General features: G+C 40.5%; 1 protein-coding gene across 1 annotated transcript in view; it reads left to right on the plus strand.

Annotated features, from left to right (window-relative positions):
- The window catches only part of LOC123985297 (RNA-binding protein Nova-1-like), a 77,311-nt gene extending 53,867 nt beyond the window's left edge, over nt 1–23,444 (plus strand). The window contains exons 4-5 of the mRNA XM_046072755.1: nt 3,755–3,921; nt 22,126–23,444. Of these exons, the coding sequence (XP_045928711.1) occupies nt 3,755–3,921; nt 22,126–23,148 (1,190 nt within the window). The 3' untranslated portion in view covers nt 23,149–23,444. The remainder of the gene's footprint in view (nt 1–3,754; nt 3,922–22,125) is intronic.
- Nucleotides 23,445–23,992: the final 548 nt, after the last annotated feature.

Here is a 23,992-nt window from a genome sequence, read left to right on the forward strand (position 1 = left end):
ACCTAACTTCCAACTGCAGCAGACCCTTTGTTTCAACAAACAAGCTCTGATAAACCCACTGTAGGACAGACAGATAACGTTAGTGACTAGCTAAAGAGCCAAATATGTTTCTCAGGAGTCCGTAGACAGAATGACTCCAAATAAAAAAAAGACACCAATTTTAAACCAATCTGCTCTAATAAGTGTATTTTTTAGTAAAAATGGGAGGAAAAAGAAAAGAAAGTGATGAGCCCAAACTATAAATCAGTCCCTTTACTGTATGAACGTACAGTGCTACCACTGCAACACTTCAATGGACCATAATACCACTTTAACACTGCAAAGTTCAAGCGTTTAATTACCTGTGTATTGTCAAGAACCTTAAAGATGTTAAACAGTACGCACTCATTATACATAAAAGTATCAGTAAAGTAAATATCAGTAAAGTAAATATAATGAAATGAAGAGGGTCCTTGCTACAGTGGCACAGCTGTACAGTAGCTTCCGTATGATCTTGAGTGGCCTTTTCTGCTACCTTTACACTCATCATGCACGCATACAAATGCATGCACACGCAATCACAAGCTAGACATAAAGAGAAACACACATTCATGCCAAGACAATGGCCTGCTAATCCTTGCTTCTGATTGGACAAGTCCAGATTACCCAGAGGGCACCAGCTGTCAGGGAGAGGCAAAGCCCAGTTTCCTCAGTATCAGCACACGCACACACAAACTCCACCAGTCATGTCACTCTGCTCACTAATGCTGAATTTAATGCAGAATTAGGCTGAAATGCTCATCAACGAAGTGTTAGCATGTGGCTACACCTGAAATGTCATGCTAACATAATTTTTGTTGGCTAGTTGTCACACTCACTCGGCCAAAGTGAAGCATTCAGCAGCTGTCAACAGAAACTGTTTGTCACTGCTGTCAACAGACTGTAAAAATAGGCATGGGAATTAATTTCACTGTAATGCTAACAGGCGTTACAAAGATCCAGATTGGCCAGGTAGCCAAATGCTGCAAATGCCTGAATATGCTGTGTGTTTTATTTTTAGCCTCTGTTGTTTCAACTGCTCCATCCTGTAGGCTAAACATTCAATTTTTCATCTACAGGGGGTTCAAGTACACAATTTAGGCCATTAAAAGCATTAGAAAATCCTAAATTCAGTCATGACAAAGAACATTTTTAACATTTAGGACTGTTTTTAATTCGACATTGCAGCCTGCTTTGACCAGTGTTGTTTCTGAAAAAAATTCTAGATTCTAGGCAGCATTAAAAGTGCCTTTAATTTGGCTTCTTGAGCTCTCTTCCCGTCTACCATGATGTACCATCACCTCCCCCCTCCACATACACACATACTGTACAGCTTTTGTCTTTCATTCCGTCAATCCCTTTGCTTCCAGTGCAGCCAAAGAGGGCCGAGCGAGGCCAGTCCAACAATGCAGGGAGAGGGAAGAGACAGGAAGCGCTAACTGACACGCTGCTGAGCTGAGATAAGAGTAGATCCCACTAAATACTGGAGTCAAGGGAGAGGGATAGAGAAGGAAGAGGGAAAAGAGGAGAGGAAATGGGGGGAACAAAAGGGAGATACGTTTGTGAGGAAGGAAGAGGAAGAGAGAAAGAAAAATGGAAAACAGAGGAGAGAAAGAGTGAATAAATGCTAAAAGGGTGAGAGAGAGGGACAGCCAAAGACAGATTGACTTTCAGTGTGTTGTTGAGATATAGCCGGACTGAGAGGCTTTGCATTGGCCTAGATTCTCCTCTGTTATACCCTCTGTCTGTCTGTCTGTCTGTCTGTCTGTCTGTCTTTCAAAACTGGTCTTTCTCTCTGGATCCAACACTGATGTATTTAGTCTCTTAAAATGTAAACCTGCAACATTGTCATAGACAGTGAAGTCATACAACTGTGATAATACTTTCGTATTTGGCATTGTTTTGGCTTGAAACACTAAGTATGAGGTTAACATGCTGATTTCCAGTTGGTTAGGGCCACACTTTTCTGGTGGTTCTGCATATTTTAGCAGAAGTGTGACAATGTTTTATTGTTTCAGGCAGCCATTGGTTTAATTCACTAAGTGATGATTAAGACTTTTTACAAAGAAACATTATTGTTATGAGGTAATGCAGTATAGATGTGTTAATTCCATTTGCACATACTGCATTACTACACAACGATGATATACTGTGATGGTTTTACAAGTGAAACAAGTTTTATGAGTCTGTTTTAATATTGTAGGAAAATTAATGGAAACCAACTACTGCCTCGAACAAGTAATATTATTTATACATGATTTGTAACAAAGTTCTAACCAGAAAACACTCTGGTATGGTACTTAATGGTGTTTAGGGTGATTTTGTGTGCAGTGTGTGAACAGTAAAGTGCTTGTAGCCCTTGTGTTAATTGTAGTATTTTATGAAATTTGAATCCACAAATATTAGGACTTTGTATAGAAAGGACCATGATTCAAACTTTTGTGGATCCAAACAAAGTGGAAGAAAAAACGTCATTCTCGCTATTTCATTTTAAATATACTTGAGCACTGTTTAATTATGTCAGATTTTCTTCTTGACCCCCCATAGAATTGCTTAGTTTATCATGTTGTCGACACTGGGATTCTGGGTGTCTGGTGAGTGAGGAAGTGCATGAACTACAACATGCAGTACATTCATGCACACACACAAACACATGAGCTAGTAAATGCATTTCTCAGTGAACATAAATCCTAGTTCCTCCTGAAGAGGTGGAGTGTAAACCCTCTGAACCTCCACAACTTTTTGGAAATCACAGCAGCATGTTTTATTTTTCAGGTCACAAGGGAATTAATTTCCTGATTGGACAAAGTCCTGGAAACAGACATAAACTGAATGTTTCTGATATGTTCGGGAGAAGAAGATGCAGTGGAAATATGAACTCTGATGTTTTCTGAATGTTGCATTCTACCTGTGAGGTCAAGAATAACTATTTTTATGGCCTTTATTTTCATTTTAGACCTTAACCTTTCAGTCCAGACTGACTTTGTGTCATTGGTCTGTCTTTGCTTTATTACTCTGTCTTGCACTGATCAAGATGTATTTTTTGTCACAATCTCAGCCAAAATCTGTGGTAAACCCTCTTTAAGCAATGTAATATTTACACATTTCTTATTAGTTTTATACTTTATATATTTGACTTGTTCTCCTCTTGGATTTTCAATGCAATTTCTGTATAATTCAGTGTCTCTCTGCTGTTGTTGGTGCACCAGCGTAATTTCCCTGCAGGGATCATTACAGTTTCCTTGTATCTTTTCTCATCTCATATTTGTTTTTGTTTTTAAATGAGCCAGGGTTGGTTTCACTTTCAACTGCACATAAAAATGATGAAAATAGATAAATAGTTGTGAGTTTTCATGTCAGAATTGGGACAGCATTTCCCGTACTACATCAAATATTTACCTGCCTTCTGTGTATTTCCACCCACCTGCGGAAACATTTTGAACATGTCAATTTGAACAACATAAACATGAACAAATCATTATCGTTCTTCGCCCTATTCTCCTTCTCCTTCTTCTACTTCTTCGTCTTCAATAACATTCAGTGATGTGCCAGAGTTACAAAATACTTAACAAGCGCTCGTTTGAATATTTGCATAGCAGCCGCTGATGAAAACATGCTTGTATTATTGTTTTTCTCTTTTTGTTTAAAAAGCTCCTTATATATTTTCCAAGTACTTTGAGAGTACCTTCAGTTTAACCTCATAAACTGACCTGTCTGTGTGTGTGTGTGTATGCAGGGACGACAGAGCGGGTGTGTCTGATCCAGGGGACAGTGGAGGCGCTGAACGGTGTCCATGACTTCATCGCTGAGAAGGTGAGGGAGATGCCTCAGAGCACCCAGAAGACAGAGCCGGTCAGCATCCTGCAGCCGCAGACCACCGTCAACCCAGACCGCGTCAAACAGGTCAGTCAGATCTTCTATTCTATTCTATTCCAGGAAAACGCAGAAAAACTCACTGCAATTTATGTGTTTATTAGTGCATGTATGTATGTATGTGTGTGTGTGTGTGTGTGTGTGTGTGTGTGTGTGTGTGTGTGTGTCAGCTCTGCCTCAGCTGAAGGGGTGTGTGAGGAAGAGAGGGAGGGATGTGTTTGCCTTTGGAACGACAAACTATGTGTGTTTCTGTGGTCGAGTTGAGATTTTCTGTTCAAGTGAAGCTGAACGAGGCAAAAAAAGAAAAACAGACGGAGGAGGGAGAGAGAAAGGCAATGACAAATGAAAAATAAGGGAAAAAGACCGACAAGGTGACACAAAGGACAAAGGAGAAATTAAAAAAGGGTGAGGCAGAAAACCAGATGGGGGTTATGAAAAAGGGAGGAGAAGGAGGAGAGAAGGAAAGATGAAAGGCAAAAGAGAGAAAGGGAGAAAAATGAGGTAAGATAAAAAATGGAGAGTGAGTGCCAGGTGTGTGAGATGTGAACATATAAACTCCACATGTGACATGGACTGTAGGCTGCCCCACACACACACACACACACCCACGCTGAGCCAGAAACCTAAACATCCACAGGCCAACAGGAAACAGTTTCCTGCTGAGGGAGGAAGTGTGATCGAGTGTCCTGATCAGTCTTTCTCTCGCCGTCTCTCTCACGCACGCACACACACACACACACACACGCATCAATTATGTGTGAGAAGTGTTTTAATGAAAAACATGGAGCTTCAACTTTCCTTCCCACTGACTTCCTGTAGCATTCAGCTTTCTCATCTACCGCTCTCCCCCTCCCTCCCTCCTTCTCCTTTTCTCTCTCTCGCTCTCTCTCTCTCCAGTTATTATGACATACAGGGTCGGATGAGTTGTTGTTACTGATCCTACTGAGTAAGTTAGGACTGTCACCTCATATGAATAATGTTTATGTAATGATGTTGTGCTATCGTCACAAAATATTATTTAAGCAGGATTACAATATACTTGTTTGTAGCCACTGATTTAAAGTATTTATTGTAACCTCACTGTTAGCTGGAATATATATTGGCCATATGGTGGCGCTAGTTAGGGCTCAATTTTACTTTTCTACAAAATAATCAGTTCACACAGAGACCGCGGTCTTCTTTAGTATTCCCTAGGTTTATCACAGAAGCAGGCAACAGCAAAGAAAACTATGCCACAATTTTATGTGCTACTAGTATATATTTAGAATAATGACTGCACCAAGGAGAGGGAGATAGTTTCATTAATAATTTGTTTATTTTTCACAAGGCAATGAATCATTTTAATTCTGTCTGTGTTATTGGAATACATAACACCATAAAATCAACAAAAAATCTTCACAATAAACTGTGGCATTGGGCTGCAGGCATAATTAAAATAAATGTTATTTAAAAACTTTTACTTTTTGTTTCACAAGCAAGATGCCAAATGAGTAAAGATAACCTTTAGCTTCACACAGCCAAGCAACAGAATACTGAATAGCCTGAATACATTAATGTATTGATCAAATACATTATTATTGTTGCTATTACTATATTACACTTACCACACACACAACCACACATACACACACACACACAACTACCGATGGTGACATGGACTTAGTTGCACATTTGAAGGAGGACTGTCTGTATCATGTAAATATCCATCAGCATAAACCAAACTTATAGAATGGATTGGAGTTATAAGATGAGTTAGAGATGAGATGAGATAAGTTACTGTTTAAGGTAGGATACTTTTTCATAGTGGTCAGATGCAGACTGCAGTGACTTGTCAATGTGGCAATTGTGATGACGTTATTAGACACAAATTACTGTAGTGTGTCCATTAAGTACAGTACATTAGTTTGTATGGCCATGAGATTTGGCATTAGCTAAACTTCAGCTAACTTATTACATTAGCTCAGCTCATGAGTCATGAATGTTAGCAAGACATAGACTCATATATGCCTTTTGTCTTTTAGTGGTCTAATTAGCGGTAAACTCCATGCACTGGTAGTTTAGTCTATTGTTCATCACCACTCACCTCCACACAAGCCAGAAGCTGGGAGGGGCGGCTGCCTGTCTGTCTGTGTGTGATGCTGGAGGGAGACGCGGAACAAGGGAAAGCGAGAGAGAGAGAGAGAGGGCAAAGGAACTCGACAAACTCTCATCTTCTGACCTGATATTTAGATCTTTTTATTCAATAAATATATTTGTTTCACAGGGAAGCTGAGCGAAAACAGGAATAAATGTACTGTATATTCATTCATGTTTTTTTAAAAAGAGCCCCAGAAAAAAGGGCACTTTCTCTTGAAGAAGAAAAAGGGCAGGTGCTGAAGCCCCTTTTTATGTCTGTGTGTGCACGTGCCTGCCATTATTTAATAGGGATTCTTTCATAAGTCTCTCTGAAAAGTTGAAACATGATCCTGATGTTTTGTGTTCATATTCTTCGGTGAAAGAGGAGTTGTACATGTCAATATTGAAATTATTTGACAACACTGATATTTAAATAAAAATAAAAGAAGTAATTGATTTGATAGAATTCAACAAGAACAGCCCCCACGAGGCTTTGTCGCTTCACATTTTACCATCTAAAACTGTAGTTGATATTTGTTTAGCTCAGAACATGCACAGATAACCTGGACGCCATGTTTTCCGCTGTCTCAGTTCACACGAAGCTCATTCTACTGCTGATTGTACAGCTAAATCTAAGTGCCAATACCAGCTGTGTAATAGAGGACAATTAGCCCAACCATTGATTATGATCCCAATCTGTTTAAGTCATTATCATCATTCTCTCTTCATGATTGCTCTATATTGATTTGTCAGGTCTGGCATTGTTTCCATCTATTGACTGTTTAGGCCTGCTAGACAGTGCATTCAACCGGGCTTGTGGGCACACACACACACACACACACAAGGAAGTGGCTTTTACAAAAATAATATTATGTTGATTCAAAGACTTAAAATAGGTTTAAAACAAAAATAAATAAATAAATGGAATAATCATAAGGAAAAAAATTTTTAAATGACCTCAGATGTTTTAGATTTTTCTCCTCGTCACTGAGCTCTGGTGTTGCATGAGCATTCATTTTCCCCTGCTGCAATTTCTCATTCTCTGTCATAAGCAGAATTGGGAGGCGGTGGAGGGGAAGGAGCGCTACGCCTTTATAGTTGTGAATAATTATAGTTATCAGACTTGTGTACACACACAGTCCTCAGTGATAAGAATTTTTTTTTGCAGAGTACACAATTCTATGGTGCAGTTATGAAGAGAGTTTTATGCATAATTAATCAATACTGTACACACATAAACTAACTCACCCACACTCAATCCTCAAGCCCACACACACACTGCAGAGTTCAACTCATGCAGATAACAGTCTTGTATTGTGTTTGCACATATGGTGATTTGTTTAATGCTAGAATCTTGCTCTAAATGTTATTCTTGTCAGGCTGTGAAGGTTTACTATATGGTCAAAAGTATGTGCATCCTTCCTGGGCACCCATTCAGCCTCAGGAGCATTAGTGAAGTCGATCGTTGATGTTGAGAGATAAGGCTCGTAGTCGGTGTTGCAGTTCATCCCCAAAAGTGTGGGATGTGGTCAGGTCTCTGGGTAGGTCAGTCATGTTTTTCCACACCAAACTCTAGTTGCCAGGCAATGAGTATAGATTCCAGGAAGTTACTGCCCAGAGCCAAACAACACCGCAGCCATTGACGTTTGTACCAATTAAACAAATGAGATATGAGGTAACATGTCAATCTGTGAGCTTTAGAGGTGCTGGTTGGCAGATTTTGAGCCAGAGAGCTGTTTTCTTGTGTTTCCAGTCTTAGTGCTAAGCTAAGCTAACCAGCTGGTCGCGGTAGCTCCGTATTTAGCCTGACAGAGTCTTAGATTCATCTACTCTCTCCCAGAAAGCAAATATGTGTTGTTACAAAAAAGCCAAAATATTCCTTTACTTAATCTTAAAGTACAAGTCTCTATATGTTTTACCTTTTTCTCCTCCATATGGACAAAATAGTGAAATCAATACAGTTGAAACAGCAGCGTTCACCTGCTTTGTCCTGGTGAGTTAATATGTGTGTTGTGTTTTTTTATTCAGTTTGTATTTTCTGCATCATGAGCATCTGAGCCTGAGGCTGACTGACAGTTGAGTAATGCTGTTTTGGACGAGACGAGCAGCCGCGGCGAGACAAGCAGGCTAATAGCTGCTGATATTTAGACACTTATAATAGAGGGCGAATCCCCCTGTTGCTCTTTAGGCTATTTATACCATGTCAGAGAGGCGACTAAATGGATTTGTGTAGCATTTGACGATGCACACTTATTCACACACACACACACACACACACACACACACACACACACACCGAAAGAAACCCCCACCCCAAAATAACCTCCTCTGCCCTGCTGGACACACAGTGGCCTCAACCATTTGAAGAAGTGCATGCAGCTGAGCATCAATCAAACCCAAGGGACCTGATTTTAAATTCTAGAAAAACACAAAGTTTTGTTAAGATGTATTTTAAGTTTTGTTAACAGTGCAGCCATAACGAGCTCAAAATTGTTTAAAAAACAATATATATATATATATAGGGTACAAAAGGCTGACATCACCTTAAAAAGGAACTAGTTATAACTTTATTAGAGGTTTGTTGGTTTATTATAGGTTTGTTGTTGAAATGCTTCTGTTTTAGCAACATGCTACAGTACAGACAATGTGTTTCCATTGTTTCACATACAAAAAAGACTCAACGCAATTCATGAAATGACATGAGGAAAATTGCTTGAAGTTTACCCACAACACAAGCTGTCAAACACACAGACATATTTAAAGATAGTGGAGTGTTTGTAAGCTGAGAAGTCTCCCTGACACAGTTTTTAAAGCATGGCAGTCATTGTGGAAACAGCTTTGTAACCAAAACAACACAAACTCACTTTGAACTGATGAATGGACCTCAACACACACACACATGTTGAGATACACCATTATACACATGTGTGCATCTGAAAGATGAATTGGGGTCCAGTGCAATGCAGCCGCTGATTACTTCTACTACCGTCTACTCTTTCGGGCTGTTGATAAAATGTCGTCTTGTTCTTCTTCTTGTCAAGAGCGCGGCTGTTGTAGCATGTGCTGTTGGCCTTACTGGTTAACCCCTGGGACTGGGCGAGGGAGAGAAAGAGGGTAAGAGAAAGAATAGAGTTTGAAGGGTGTTACTGATGTTGTGAAAAAGAGTTGGAACGAGAGACTAGGAGGAAGAGGGAGAAAATGAAGAATATGGAAGAAGATGACGTAAAGATAGACAGAAAGAGAGAGGACCAACAGAGCAAGAAATGAGAGTCAGGCCGGCTGAGTGGGTGACTGAAAGCTGGAAGCAGATCTGAACTCTTGTTAGCCGACAGCTGCAGAGTGACGGAGAGCTTCACTGGAGAAAGCAGCTGCTGATAGAAAGAAAAACAGAGCAGCAGCAACACCGACAGACGACACGCCGCCTTTCAAGGCCACATAACAGGACAACAGACCAGTGAAGAAGATGATTCATGAGCTGAATAAATTCTTTTACCGGCTCTAATGAGGTCTGACATGACATATGCATGAAGAGAATTTATTGAGAGATTTTGTTACTTTTATTATTCAGTGTTTACTTTTGTTACCGCCCCCTGACCCCCAAGTACACTCTTGTAAAACACCATCACCCCATCTTGTTGACACCGTTGCACATTCGTTACATAAATTAGATATTCATAGTTTGGAAGGGGTGATAATGCTCTTAATATTGTTAAGGACTGTATTCCTCTGTTAAATATGTAAGATTTGGAATTGGATTCATGGTACAGTATCAAATACATTAAAGTGCTGATAACTCCCATAATTCACTGTTAGCTTTGATTTCAGGTAGTTAGTTTGATGGCTGAGTGTGTATTTTTATTGTAATATAGTTATACATGAGCATATAACAGTAACAGAATAAACTAATTCAGCATAGTTTTTAAAGATTGACTTATTTGTTGACATGTGGAGGAAATTTTAAAATGTTTTCAGATACAGTTACTATGATGACCACCAGATCAAGTCAAATTAATCTATGAAAAATACAAAATACAAGTATATCATAATAATTCATTTAAATTGAACACATCTGTGTTGCAGATGTTCAAAACGAATAATTAACTAATTAATCAAATAAAACAAGTTGTATTAGGCTCATATTCAGGCTAATATCAGGGCTATACAACTGTTTAGTTAAAGTTAAGTGAAGTAAGTTAAGTAAAAAAACGAATCTCCTGAATTCATAAGCAAGAAAACGCACCCATGCCCAACTCAATACCTCACCTGGTCTGGTATGACCTGTAGCTGGTGATAATTGTGTGCTGATTTTAGATAGATATTTATAGCGACATTATTGATGTACTGTAACAGTTTGCTCTTGCTCTTTAACTTCTCTTCACTTGTGCTTCTATAGCACTGAGCTTCAGCATGCCATGGATAAACATTTAAATTGTTTTATCACAAAAGTTAAACACCTTAAGGACTTAGGAGAACCTTGAAAAATTATTATCATCATCCTGTCGCCCACAGTGGCTGTTCTGCAAAGTCTCCCATTACTGACAAGGCAAGGCAAATATGCTTTGGGACATTTTTGCTTTCACTGAAGAGTCTCGCAGCCTATTGCAAAGCCACAAATTTGAATATAGACAATTTGGGGCAAGCGATAAACTCAAATACTAACCTGAGTATGACGTCAAAGACACCACATCAGTGTTTTGTGCAGTCAGTTTAGGTAACCAGGCACGTAGTTTGTGATCATCCCTGTTTACCTGCTCATCTTTGAAGAAAAGCAGCACATAAACATCAACGTTACATAACAGCCAAAGCACTCTGGAGACCTCCCCTACTGCGTTATATGTAGTGAAGCATCACCTACTTACTGAATCAATATTGTATTCATATTGGCTGTAAAACATGCCCTCTCGTCTGTTATTGTGGCATTATGGTGTTTGGAAGTGAGCTGCAGAGCTGGAGCTGGGTCCCCTGTGGGATCAGCTGTAAATGGCCTGTGGTTTTGTTGTGATATTATTCTGGGGCTATTTTTGGACCGAGCTAGCCCGCACTGGCATTTATTCAGACTGAAAACTGCAGCAGCACTCTAACATTGTTTAGCTGTGATGACCACAGTGTTCAATGGTGAACACACTCATATACATGAGCATTTACACACATCCACTGTAGTCCGGTTGTTTTCCTGGCCGCTCCCTCCAGTCACTTCCTGCGGGAGAAATGGACCATTTCCTGTAACCTTTCACCTCAGGCCTTAACACCTGTTTCCTACTTCCTGTTATTGCCTTTCTACACAGGAAGTTCGCCATAGATTTCAAACACGCCAACAGTCAGGATAAGTTTTGTGTTGTTGTTGCTAATCAACAAATGAATTAAAGAATAGGGTTCTGGTTTGATAGAATTTTATCAGATTTGAATCCTTTTAAAAGTCCCTATCAAATCCATCTAGGTACATGTATAAGCAACAAGAGTTGACTAAAACTTTAAGATTAATTATGATATGCATAAAAGTGCTAAAGTGGGAGATTCTGACTACTGAAACTAACATGATATTTCCACTGATCGTTGCACCACTCTGTGTTGAACTACACATACGGTCCAATTGTAATTGTAAAGTGGTGTTGGAAAGTTTTGTCTTTCTCTAACAACTCTTTGTCTTAGTATAAACAAACTGCTCTGCTAATAAAAATAACAAGGAGAGATTTTGAAAAATATGTCAGTTATTTACACATCCAGCAGACACAGAGCAACATTTTCATTAATTTTTAGCACTGTTTTTGGTGTTTACCGACTCCAGAGGGAAATATCTGGCTCCATTATGTTCACCAGCTAGTCTTTAACTGGGTCTCTGTCTGTTGTTTCTTGCTGAGCAGATAGTTTTTAGAGATCTCTCTCTATAAAGGCTGCCTGTTGTGGCCGAAAATTTTACTATGAGAGAGAACCAGTGCAGTGAAGTAGGCTAAATTCTAAATGATGAGCTGAAACTATAATGGGCCTTTCAGACAGACTGCAACGACTGCACTGCTGCGCTGTGAAACCCATTATTTTCAATGTCTTGCGCTGCTCCACGGCAGTTTGTTGCTGCGTTGAGCAAAGCACAAGCGCAGCGCAGCGCACTGCTCGGCGACTTCGCCCGCATTGTTGAACTTTTGCGCTGAACCCTGCAGCCAGCGCAGCGCAAATTGCTTCCTATCTGAAAGGGCCAAAAAGCTCTGTAAAGCAGAGGGGAGCTGCAGATTCAGCTGATAATTCTCTGTACATTCATCACAAGAAGCGACTCCTTTCACATTGTCACATTATTTTCACATTGTCATTTGTGTGAAAAATAGCAATTACAGCCTCTTTAACAAACATAAATTCAAAAAACAAAGGCAAACAGCTGACACGTGCATTAACAATACATCTGCTCCATTCTATTCTCTTGACTCGTGGTCAGGGTTTTACACTCCTGAGCAGTCTTTCTACAGTATGTTGCTTTCTTACCTTCTTACATAACATTTTATCTTTTTTTCCCTGTCAGTCCTGTGATTTGCAGTCTTTGCCTCACTGCTGAGTCAGCAGAATAACACATTCTGTCTGTGTCTCTTATCTGCTCCAAACAGTGATGATTGCATGTCTGCCATACATTATCACACATTTTACACACATGAACACCACACACAGAACAATCAAGGTACGATGCAACATCATGCTTTCTTTCTCACTTCTTGTCATTCTTTCCTTCTTTTTGCTATTTAACTTATGATGTTTCTTTCTTTAAGACATATTATCTGTGTGTGGGGAGGGGGGGGACCTTCTTCCTTCTGTGCTGCTGGACAGACAGATCACAGGAGAGGAGAGGAGATGAAATATTGTGCTATCTGACAGTTCATTACACAAACAGATTTTGCTTTTTGACCCTTTCAAAAGAGACATTCTCTTGTGTTTTTTTCATTATCAGCAATTAGAAGTACCTGCAGTACTGTGTGCTCTACAGATAAATCTTTTCATCCTTTATTTTGACACATGATGTAAGAAGCTAATGACCTTCCTGACACTGCTGCCAGCAAACTCTTGCCGTTCATATTCCTCCAGTCAAACAGCAGCTCACATATAACAGCTGAATTAAACTGATTTGTCGTGTGATGGAGGATGCCTCCAATGCATCATGAGGGGGATTTGATGAACATTATTACACCCATCATTCCTCCTGCCCACGTCTCCTGTTTGGTAATACTCAGTCTCCTGCAAATTGCATGTGTATATTATCATTAGTCATTTAGGTTCAGTATTAGACAGTTGGGATGTTGGTCTGTGTAGATTAGTTTTCCAGAGTAGTTTCTTATAGGCCTACAGTTGACATGTGATTAAGGTCCATCCTATAACTTCAGTTATGATCAGACTTGAACCTGACATTAACTAGAACCATACTATTTGTCGTGATAATATAGTATAGTAGCGTCAAATGGAAATATTCTAGATGCATAAATTAAAAGTCTGCTCTCACCCTCAAAATTCAACTGGACATGTTTGGTATCTCTGGAAACCTTGGGGCCTCCTTAAAAGTTTTGTGAGTTTGAACAAGTCTTGGCTGTACAACATGCATGTAACGATGGAGCCAGTGGAGGGTTTAGCCTGTTAAAGGAAACACACAATGTTCAACAGCTTCTTTTGCTATATTTGCACTTCAACCAAAAACATCACATACAGTAAAATTATGTAATTTGATGTTGTGTGTGTGTGTGTGTGTGTGAGCGTGTACATCTACAAGCCCTTGATGACAAGATTAATGTTCTCAGGAGAGGAAGATCTGTTCAGGAGATCACTTTAACTGCAGCATTACAGAATGAAAGCTACCCTTAATGTCTGTGTGCCGTGTGTTGCTGTGCACATAGAGGATATATTGTGTGTGTTCATGTGTCAATTGTTTTTCTGCTTAAAGATCCTGATTAATGAGTCAGAAAATGCCCCGAAATCGTGTGTGTATGTGTTAGAACGTGAGGTATAATCACTACGTGTATGTACATATTGTGTGGGCCCGTATACATGAATGTTATGTTAAGTATACATATCCGTCCAAGTTACCACTATGTCCCCTAAATGTCAGCCATTGTACCCTGGCTCTTCTGTCCTACAGTTATTTTTAACCTGCATGGGGGTTTCTGTGCTCCTGGACAGGCCAGAGAATGAAAGAAGAAAGACAGAAAAAGAGGGATGACACAGACCGATCGAGATAGAAATGGTGATGAGGGAAAGACAGAGAGAGCAAGCGAAGTAGAGGCAGAGAGGGAGAGAGAGAGGAGACTAAGCCTGTGGATCAGGAGGAGGCAGATTAAGCTAAAGTCCCCTGCTTAAGACTTCAAAGTTCAAACCCCGGCAGCCTCAACAGTTGTCCGCTGTCCTCCACTCGCTGTGTGTGGACATGTAGGTGTGCACGTACAGTACATCTTAGACAACATGTGTGTATTGTTTTGTGAGTGTGTTTATATGTTTATCTTTGCATGCGTGGGATTGTATGCACCTTTTTAACACTAGTACAAATTCAATTGTGAATTTGTGTGTCTTTGTGTGTGTGCATCTGTGCCAGTGTGTGTGTGTGTGTGTGTAGGTGCGCGCGTGTGTGTGTGTGTGTGTGTGTGTGTGTGTGTAACTACACTGACTGTCGGCCTTGTGACCTGGACGGAATGCAACATAAAGTTTGAAGGAGAAGACAAGTCGACATTACCAGCATGACAGCTCTGACATAGTGAGAGACAGAAGAAGAAAGGTAGGAAAGATAGAGGGATGAAGGAGTGATTAAAGATGAAGAAAAGGGAGAGATCAGATGGAAAGAGAAGGGAGGACAGAGAGAGCATTAACTTTCAGGATGCAGATACATAAATGTAATGCATTATTATTAGTAAGGAATAGATTACAAATGGGTTTAAAGTTAAGGTTGAGTTGCTCTGACCTATTAGGAAAAAGGAAAAAGTTTTTAAACACTTTCAGATACAAACCCTTGGGCTAGAATGTGTGGAAATTTTTAAGATTAATTCATTAATTCATTAATTTGTGGGCAGAAAAACTTTAGCTATCCTAAATGCTACTTAACAAATCTTATCTCACAATGATATTTTTTTTAATCTAGCATGCAAATCTTTGAATTATTAAGTATAAATCTTTCATGTTTTTAAATGGTTTTAAATGTACATAACTTCTGCTTTTACCTGTAAAGTGTCTTTGAGTTTCCTGAAAAGCGCTATAGAAATAAAATGTATTATTATTATTATTATTATTATTAAATTTACATGCAATATAAATTTATTCACATATTTAACCCACATATAACCCTAACCCTAACCCTAATAAAAACAATAAGACAAACCTGATTTAATCCCATGAATTTTTTTAGCTTTTTTAAAATTTGAGTAATAATAACGTATAATAACAATTTATCATGTCAAGCCTCTGCCATTAATCTTTCAAGGAATTAATTTTGATTGTTGGTTATCACCTGTCTTCACCACCTGAAACATTTCCAGCTATGAGTAAATGGAAAAATCTTTACTGTCAATAATGCTCAGAAGAATTTTTTGGAATAAAGCTTTTTCTGCTCAGATTTGTGTTTCATAAAATTTGAATACAGACATAAAGTAAGCCAGAGAGACCGCGGGCTGAAGATGTTAATACATCTGTGCTGCTGGTTAAATCCAGAAAAACTACCAAACCATTCTGTGAGCGTGTGTCAGTGTGCGTGTCTGTGTGAGTGCTGTCATGGCTGCTTTGTTTCCTCATTTGTTAAATGAGACATTGTTCACATTTCCATGCTTCGGTGACCTCAGCACCCTTTTCCTTATCTCTACTACTTGTCTATGCAACACACACACGTATACACACAATACATTTACACATTTGCAGATGCACATAAATACTTACATGCTTTGGTTGATGAAGCAAAGCAAACATTTCCCCCCCTCGACCTTGCTATCTGCTTAGAGGCTGTGAGGACAATATAGCAACTTCACAATTGTGCCTTCACATTGCTGCCTGTAGTTGCAAGGGTTGCTTCTCAACATGATGACATTAAAGAAAGGGTTGACAGTTTGGGGCAAAGTAGGCGAGGTGGAGGCCTTATAAAAGCTGTGTGAATCAGTACATGACTCATACTCTAACTGACAGGACTAAAAGAAAATCAACTTATAATAATGCTTATAATAATATACTAATACTTTGACGTGACTGACATACCTGATAATATCTGATCATGTACACATTATTCATGTTATTTCAGTTAGGATAAAACAAACACAAAGAAATGTCCAGCAAATGAGAAAAATAGTTTTACCAATAGATCTGATCATTATTATCTTGTATTGATTATCCATGTTGTTTAGATGATGTTGAAGAAGTTATTTATAGTGTGGTATTAAAATGGACAAACAGAGTTTGTTTGTTCATTCACTAAGGTATGAGGTGTACGGGACTAGAGAGACAGCATGAGATTCTGCGTCTCAGCCTGCTGTGTGGAAGGAGGATGCTGTAGTTGTAGAGTGGAGCTGCATAAAAGGAAATTAACTTTCTCCTCATGGTGATGACAAGCAGCTGCACTATATTCTGAATTTCAATTGAAGAAGAAAATGCCAAGGGAAGATTGTCAGATCCTGATGAGCAGAGCCAAATTTGTGTGCCTGTTGGATGAGGCTGCTTAAGAGCTGCAAACCTAAAAGAATTATTGGTCTGGGTTGTAGTGACCCACAATAGTTATTTCAGAGGCTGTTCAAGTGGAAATCACAGAATGTCTTTTGTTTTTTTGTTATAAAAAAAGTCAAATTTAAAGATTGTTGGCTCAAAGTACAAGCTCTTTGAAATTTGACAGTTTTGGCATTGATAACCCCCCTAACAGTCCTATCCTGTACTTGTTCCAAGTTGCCCCCAAATCAAATCACCTCCCTCTGCTGCTGACATTGATTTGGACTTATCTGCTAAACCAGCATCCCTGCTGAAGTCAACATTTCCCATCCTTGCTTCTTCACAGTGTTTGCCTAAGTGTATTCATGAACAGGAGATTGGCTTTGACCTTCGACCTCAGCTCAGCAGCTGCAGCAACAGGACGTTCTACTCAGCAGCTGGACCGATGCCAAACTCTCCTCTCCTCTGTGGAAAGTTCTCCTCCAACAGATATAAAGCTCTTCAAGGAGAAAAGAAAATAAACCAAAAGGGAGACACCAGATGAGAAAATGTAGAAAAACACATGAAAGAGCCGTCACTGTAGGAGCAATTGCATGCATGCTGCCAACTGTCACATAATCTTCTTCTTTGTGGCGACTTTGCAGAGGTTCTGGAAGCAAAGGATTGTGGGTAGGTAGGAGGCTGCCTGGCTGAGTCGGCCATTAGAGTGAGCCGAACTTGATGATTTCACATTAAAACGCAATTCAGGTTGGTAACGGATTTTTTGTGGGTGGTAGTGTGTTTGTTTGACCTTGTAAGAAGAGGTTTGATTTATTGAACACAGAGAATAGAAAACAAAGAAGAATGAAGTAGGAATGAAGGTTTAAATGCTGTGGAAGATTGTAGCAGTAAAACATTATGATGCACCAAGTGGGGAAGGACAAGGAGAACGTAGATTTATAATGCTATGTATGGAAAGAGGTCTAAAATATATCTAAATTTGCAAAAATTACAGAGGGAGTGAAAAACAACAATTTGTAGAGTGAAACGTGAGGAAGGAAAGCAGAGCAGGCAGGGGAGGAGTGGAAGTAAACTGAAAACCTCATTAGCAGAGAACCAGTTGGAAATAAAGATGGTAGATGTGATCATTAGAGCCAGGGGGATCAGACATCGCTGTACACCACTGTTTATCCTCCCACTTCTACACCAACATGATGTGTGTGTGTGTGTGTGAATGTTTCAGTGAAGAGTGCAGCGGATAAAAGGGTTCATGGGTAAAGTCCCCCCCGCGCGCTTGTCTCTTAGTTTTTTCATCCCTCATCTCCATTTTACCCCCCACCTCCTGCTCATCTCCTTATCGCAAAAAACAACCAGCATGAATGTTGCCAGTCAAACAAAAACATGCTGGAAGATTTTCAGATGCTAAATTAGACTTCTGAATGAAATTTAAGTCAGTGATGAATGCCAATGAGTGATATTTTTGTTGGCAAATTGTTCGCAAACAGCTCAAACTGATGTCCTGCTGTAATCACAGAATGGGGATCAAGGAGAAAAGAGGACAATCTTTACAAATGTTTCCATCTGTCAAAGGCTTTTATTTACACTACACCAAAGAAAATGGGATCATTAGTTTATATATTTTTTTAGTAACTATGAATTGATTCAGAGTAGGGAAAGGGAAAGAGATCAAAACAGTATATTAATGTTTATAAGAAGGTTTATGAATCCACTACAAATCATGTCATAGTATGACATATTGTGTTATTGTTTTAAGTAGTTAACTTTTCTCCAAATTAATGAATTATGTTAATAACTAAAAACATTTTTACAGTTTGGTCTAATGTAATGCGCAGTTACAGTGGAACACAGTTCATTGGTTTATCAATTTGATTATTTTCCATGTGATTTGGCGTATATTTTCTGTATAAATCAATAGCAGAAAAAAGATTCTTAATGAGATTCTTATAATTTTTTTCAAGTGCTTTCTAGTAACTTAAAAGGTTACTTGACTACGGAGCCAATCCTCAGAGCTCAACAGAAAATATAGTCACTCAGCCCCAGCAGTGTTCGCACTTTGTTAGCACTTTGCTCTTCTCATTAATCTACGCAGGACAGCAGATTGTAGCAGAGTCTCTGATAGCAGCAGGATGTAAACAGACGTGTTGAAGGAGCCTCGCTGTGTACGAGCCTCACAGTAACAACACTAATCAATAGAAGGGGACTACAAACCAGTTCTGAGAGAAAAGATGAATGAACAAAAGGGGGGGAAAATTGCACCTGTTAATCCTTCAGAGAGAAGACTCACAAATAAACACGTACAGGAGAAAGATAATTCTCTAATATTTAACTTGAAGCAGTGAGAAGTGAATATTTGATGCAGTCTGCAGGTTTGAAGGAGCTTGTATTATCGGCTCCCTTCTGCATGCCTCTTGCTAATTTTCTATTTCTATGTAAATTCATCTGCCACCTCGCAGAAAGGTGCGGTGCAGAGAGCGAGCCGTGGAACGCTGTGTGGTAACAAACTGCTGCATCGAGGCTGATGTTGTTTGGCTTAAAACTGCAAAAAATAGAGGTAGTGAGGGAGGGAGAAAGGAGAGGGTGAGACAAAGAAAGTAATTGGAATGGCCTTCGCATTTTTCTATTGTAAGTTGAATTGATCCCACACTCTTTGGATTTTTCTTTCTCCTTCTCGTCTTTTATTTCTCTCTGCATGGAAAGACAGAAAACATTTTTAAAAAATAGCACATCTCATCCTCTTTTCTCTGCTGAATCGATCACCCCCTTCCATCTCTCTCTTTTATTTTTTTGTCCTCTTATCTTTATCAAGGCCAAGTCTTTTTATCTCTCCAGTCCCCCTCCCCTAGTTTCTTCAACCCACACTCCCTCATTCTGTTCTCAGTATGAATATTCGATGTTCAGACAGACAACAGATAGCAGTGGTACTTTTGTCAGGAGTCGCTCTGCAGCGAGTGAGATCAATGCTAAGAGGAGAAAGCACAGCACTCATATTCACACCCACGTGTATTTGCTAGGCGGCTAATATGCTACAGAAGTCGATAACATCTCTTCCAGGTGTCTTTGTATGTGAAAAACAACATTGTGAAAACAATTTATATCATTTTGTTTGCACTGAAAAGCAAAGTAACAGATTTTCTTGCAATAAGTTGCACCATAAGTTTTTTGTTGAATGTTCACAGACACCTTCCTCTAGCCTGTTTCCATTCAGCAAAGTGATGCTTTCATTGTGCACCAAGCCCAGTGGTGCAGTAGAGTGTGATGCATCACTCACTGCCTACCTCAACAGAGTAACAATGAACCTTTCACACACCAGGTTCATTCAGACCTCTGATCGGGACTTCAGACATCAGGGGTGAGTTCAGTGCCGACAAAACGTAGCAAAACGTTTTTTCAACGGAAACGGAGGTGCCTTGTTCTGTACACAAGCGCACTGCATTTTCCTGCCTTTTTAACACCGTTGTGTTTACAAACTTGTCGCAGCTGATTGGGTAACACCTGTGACACGCCCACCAAACGGGAGAAAACATATCTCGAAGGCTATTGCCGAACGTTGCACAATGTTGCAAGCGGAAACTCACCGTGCACACCGGTGCTCAACGTTTTGAGACTGACCTCACCCCAGATCTCTGTTTGTATGTGATGGACTAGGGAAATATAGACATTAATCCATCCATCTATCCCTCGTCACCCGCTTATCCTGCGTACAGGGTCGCGGGGGGCTGGAGCCAATCCCAGCTGGCATTGGGCGAAAGGCGGGGTACACCCTGGACAGGTCGCCAGTCCATCGCAGATATAGACATTAATGTTCATCGTAAATATTTAAAGGGGAAAATGCAGTCACTTTGATTGGGTGTTAATCTTTTCACAACACAGTGTTTGTTAAGATAATTTGTAAAAGGGGCCTTCTCTCCCTCAACATGAAAAGTTCCTGCTGATTATTGAATGCTTTACTGAGAGAATTAACAATGGTACTTACACCAACCTGAGCAAATCCTTGTTTCACTTTCTCTCAAATCTATGATTTAAAATTGGCATAATGATGAAACGTTTTGTAATGCAATCCACAGAAATGTGTTTGTAATAATAACAATAACAATAATGCAATGTATGTTTTTTGGAAGCTGTCTTTGACTTCATATAGAGAGCCCTTGTTGGACAAAAATACACATTTATAAATGTCATAAAAGATTGGTATATATGTTTCATTAGTTTTATTTAATTTTAAATGGTGATTCGTCACTACTTTTTGTGCATCATGTCCATTCATTGACTGATACAGTAATATTATATTGTTTTATATATAATGAAAATAGTATAATAACAATTTTACATAATTTATAAAAATGTGAAATTAAATGTACTGTGCTGTGTTTGAACAGGTGTGTGTTTGCATGCGTGTGTGTGTCATCGCCTCACTCCCTTTCACTACCCTTTGAATGCTGGAGCTGTGTTTCCATGGCAACACTGACCTCTGGGAGTCAATGTTATTTTTTTCACAGAAGTACCCTCTTTAGAATTCCTCCCTCCCTCTCTCTATCATCCATCCTTCCCTCCCACTCTATTTACCTCTCTCTATCTCTTCATGTCCTGTTCTCTCACCAACTTATCCCTTTCTTCTCTTTTCTCTCTGTTATGTACAAAAAGAAAACACTCTTGATTAGTTATGTGTTCAGGGGAGACACTGTCATTGCGCAGTCCATAATGTTGTATGTCTATCTCAGATTTGTCTCCTTCAGGAAACACACACAAAGAGTAAATCAGGAACTCTCTGCTTCTCACTCTCTCTGTATTCAGGCATGGTTTGGTCTATCTCTTTGCATCTTTTCTTTGGCTCTTTTTGTCTCCCATCCTCGTCGAGGACACCTCTGAAAAGCAATTCCTGACAAAGTGCTTTTCAGCACTGACCTTGCCTTTAAAGTCTACTCTTGAGCTGAACCATGTGTGCACTACTTTACTGTGTTTTGCATGACAAAAGAAAGATTTTTCATCACCAATCTCCATCGCATAATTCTTCTTCTTTTTCTTATTGCACTGCCTATTTTGAATTCAAGTGGAGTTGTTGTCGTGTCTGTATAATTGTAGCATCACAGGTGTGACACTGTCTTTTTTGTCTCTCTCTCTGTTGCACATATGCAGTGTAGAAAACATTAAACAGCTGTCTGTAAACAGTGACTAGACTACAAAGTATGTCCTTGTAGAAAGCCTCTCCTTCTTCTTCTACACCTTCCTTTCATGACTTTAGTTGATTTAATTGTCCAATCAGTAAAGGAACACATTTCTCACTTGTATTTCTCTGTTCAGGTAATTTCATGTGATGCACATGTGGTTGCTTTTGTACACTGACTGAAGTATCAGCTAAACAGCTAAAGCAGATTTGCTATGATTATGATAAAATATCTGTCACAGAGCAATAATCTATGATTTCTCTCTCTTTTTTTCCTCTTTTTCTACAACCATCCGGCCCCTCCCTGCTGCCCTTCCTACCAGGCCAAGCTGATTGTCCCCAACAGCACGGCAGGGCTGATCATCGGTAAAGGTGGAGCTACAGTCAAGGCAGTGATGGAGCAGTCTGGGGCTTGGGTCCAGCTATCCCAAAAGCCTGAGGGCATTAACCTACAGGAACGTGTGGTCACCATCAGCGGGGAGCCCGAGCAGAATCGCAAAGCCGTAGAGATCATCGTCCAGAAGATCCAGGAGGATCCACAGAGCTCCTCCTGCCTAAACATCTCTTATTCCAACATCACGGGGCCTGTCGCCAACTCTAACCCCACTGGCTCCCCGTACGCCAACTCTACCGAGGTTATGCCGGCCGCAGCAGCCGCTGCAGCAGCTACTGCTTCCTCTCTGCTAGGCCAAGCCAGCCTGGCTGGGGTCGGGACTTTCCCGACTACCATGTCCAGCCTCTCAGGCAATGACCTGTTGGCCATCACCTCCGCCCTCAACACTCTGGCCAGCTATGGCTACAACACCAACTCCTTGGGCCTGGGGCTGAACCCTGCTGCAGCCTCAGGGGTGTTAGCTGCTGTAGCAGCTAATGCAAACCCAGCAGCGGCTGCCGCAGCTAATTTGTTAGCATCCTACGCCAGCGATGCAACCACCAGCGCAGCTCACCCAGCGGCTGGTCTCGGAGGCTTCTCCCTGGGATCCCTGGCTGCTGCTACAGGGGCCACCAATGGCTACTTAAGCGCTGCATCGCCACTGGTGGCATCATCTCTACTAGCCACAGAAAAGCTAGCAGAAGGAGCAAAGGAAGTGGTTGAGATCGCTGTGCCAGAAAACCTGGTGGGAGCCATCTTGGGGAAAGGAGGGAAGACGCTAGTGGAGTACCAGGAGCTGACCGGTGCCAGGATCCAGATCTCTAAGAAAGGCGAGTTCATCCCTGGAACTCGGAACAGGAAGGTGACCATCACAGGTTCCCAGGCCGCCACGCAAGCTGCACAGTACCTGATCAGCCAGCGAATCACCTACGAGCAGGGGGTACGCGCCACCAACCCACAGAAGGTGGGCTAAACCTGACAGCAAATGAGAAACAAGGAGGAAAAGAGGGAAAAAAAGAGTGGGGGCTTGGGGGAGGAGTATAAAAAAAGCGAGAGTGAAAATGGAAAAAGGAGAGGAGAGCAAGAATGTCAGAAGAAATCGTCCACGCCGTTTCCTTCTGCGTGTTTTCAGTATTCTCTATTAAAAAAATTTTTTGAAGCGAAAGCAAAAATGTGCTGAGAAGACGAGGAGAGAGAGGAGCGAGTTATCACGCTGAAAAACCAAGAAAAAAATGTGTAACATGTAAATAAGGTTTTATTACTTAACGTCTTGACCTTTCGGGATTTTTTATTGTTTTGTTTTATTGTTTTGTTTTGTTTAGTAAATTAAGCTGTCTGTTTGTTCGTTTGTGTATTGTGTGGACAAAGCTGAATGCCATGTAGACAGGCCAACTGCCTGAGAGGCTACAAGAAGTGAGGGGAGGGAGGAAAGGGCATGGGCGCAGAGGGGGGGAGGGTTTGCATTTACAGGGTAGAACCCTCCAACCCCCTATTGCAAAAATCCCTTATGGAAATAACCTTTCTCCCTCCCTCCCCTGCAGCCCACACCCATCACCCTCCCATAGGGTTTTTGTTTTTCTTGTAGTTTTGATTTGCCCCTTGCCCCGCCTCCTCCCAAAGCCCCTCTCACTACTTTTATAATGAGCAAGACTGCAAACTTCAGCCTGGTGTGTGAGGGAAGAAACGCCCTCCACTCTCCCAACACCTTTTATTCTCTCCCCCACCTATGATCTCTCCTTCCCCCTCCTTCCCCCTTTCTGGGAGATGAAGGAAGGGTGAGGTGAAATTGGGGAGAGGTGTGGGGGGTAGAAAATCAG

The sequence above is a fragment of the Micropterus dolomieu genome, linkage group LG17, assembly GCF_021292245.1.
Source record: "Micropterus dolomieu isolate WLL.071019.BEF.003 ecotype Adirondacks linkage group LG17, ASM2129224v1, whole genome shotgun sequence".
NCBI lineage: Eukaryota > Metazoa > Chordata > Actinopteri > Centrarchiformes > Centrarchidae > Micropterus > Micropterus dolomieu.